Source organism: Nicotiana sylvestris, chromosome 9 (assembly GCF_000393655.2).
Source record: "Nicotiana sylvestris chromosome 9, ASM39365v2, whole genome shotgun sequence".
NCBI classification, from domain to species: domain Eukaryota; kingdom Viridiplantae; phylum Streptophyta; class Magnoliopsida; order Solanales; family Solanaceae; genus Nicotiana; species Nicotiana sylvestris.
In genome coordinates this window covers 170,593,828-170,595,276 of record NC_091065.1, presented here as the reverse complement: position 1 = coordinate 170,595,276, position 1,449 = coordinate 170,593,828, and the positions used below count along the sequence as shown (strand labels likewise).

At 40.2% G+C, this 1,449-nt stretch overlaps 1 protein-coding gene across 1 annotated transcript; it reads right to left on the bottom strand.

Moving 5' to 3' along the window:
• Window positions 1-593: 593 nt before the first annotated feature.
• On the bottom strand, window positions 594-950 carry LOC138878585 (uncharacterized). Its single transcript, XM_070158277.1, has one exon. The coding sequence runs from the start codon at window positions 948-950 to the stop codon at window positions 594-596; it is 357 nt and encodes a 118-aa protein (XP_070014378.1).
• Window positions 951-1,449: the final 499 nt, after the last annotated feature.

Sequence of the window (1,449 nt, the reverse complement as noted above, 5' to 3'; positions counted from 1 at the left end):
AATCAATTCATGCTTGTCATCGGTGACTATAGTCATGCCCCGCTTCTTTAGGACATATTGAATCGAAGAAGTCCATGAACTATCAGATATGAGGTAGACAACCTCGACATCCAACCACTATAATCTCCTTCTTGAAAACTTCTTGCATAGCTTCATTGAGTCTTTTTTGATGTTCAATAGATGGTTTAGCGTCATCCTCCAACTTGATATTGTGCATGCAAAAGGGCCAAAAAATTCATACCGAAGATGTGGAGGCAATGGCTTCAACTCCAAGGTAGGTGGATCTTCAATAGAAGGCTTTGTGGAGGAGTCTTCCTATTTTCAAGATCTAAGGACAATTTTCGGGGTGTATAGTTGTACGACCCCATTCTTTGCAAAGAGTTCACACATTCCATGAGGCCATCCATCTCGTTATCACCAAAGTTAAGCGAGACGGACTCCAACATATCACCAACCTTGATTGTAGCACTTGTATCATCAACAATGACATCAGTCACCAAATCGACAAAAGAACACACCTCATTACTATTTGGTTGCCGTATGGACTTACACACATATAATACCATATTTTCATCACCAACCCAGAAAGTGAGTTATCCGGCTTCAATATCAAAAAGGGTGTTACCCATAGCAATGAAAGGACTCCCAAGAATAATTGGCATCTCATAATCAACCTTACAGCCTAGATTGACAAAATCCACTGGAAGAATGAATTTATCAACCCCGACCAAAGCATCTTCAATCACACCCAACAACTTTTTCATGGTACGGTCGGCCATTTGCAATCTCATAGAGGCGGGTCTTGGTTTCCCAATACCCAAAGTCCTGAAAATCGGATATGGCATCAAATTTATCCTTTCTCTAGGATCACAAAGAGCTTTAGCAATCTCGACACTTCCAATTGTACAAGGAATCATGAAAGCACCAGGATCCTCCAACTTAGGAGCCATTTAATGAACAATTTCACTCACTTGATGAGTGACTTTGATGGTCTCAAAATTCATTGACTGCTTCTTTATCACAAAAACTTTCATAAACTTTGCATAACCGGGCATTTGTTCCAAAGCTTCTACCAATGGCACATTGATTGAAAGACTTTTTATTATTTGAATGAATTTCTTGAATTGATTCTCACCATTTTATTTGGTAAGTCGTTGAGGTTATGGAAGTGGAGACTTAGGCAATGGTGCCTTTGCCTTTTGCACTACCGGCTTCAGTATGTCAATAATGTGTTTCCTAGATGGGTTCACCTCCTCTTGAGTCTCTTCCACACTATCATCAATATCAATCTGAACTTCCTCATTAGGTTGAACAACATTGTTTGGGATCTCTTCTTCTTGCATCACTTGATCATCATCAACAAGACGCCATCCACTTGAGGTGGGTGCATTCCCGCCTCTTCCACTTTTTGTGATAACCGCCATAGTATGCACCATATTATTACAACCC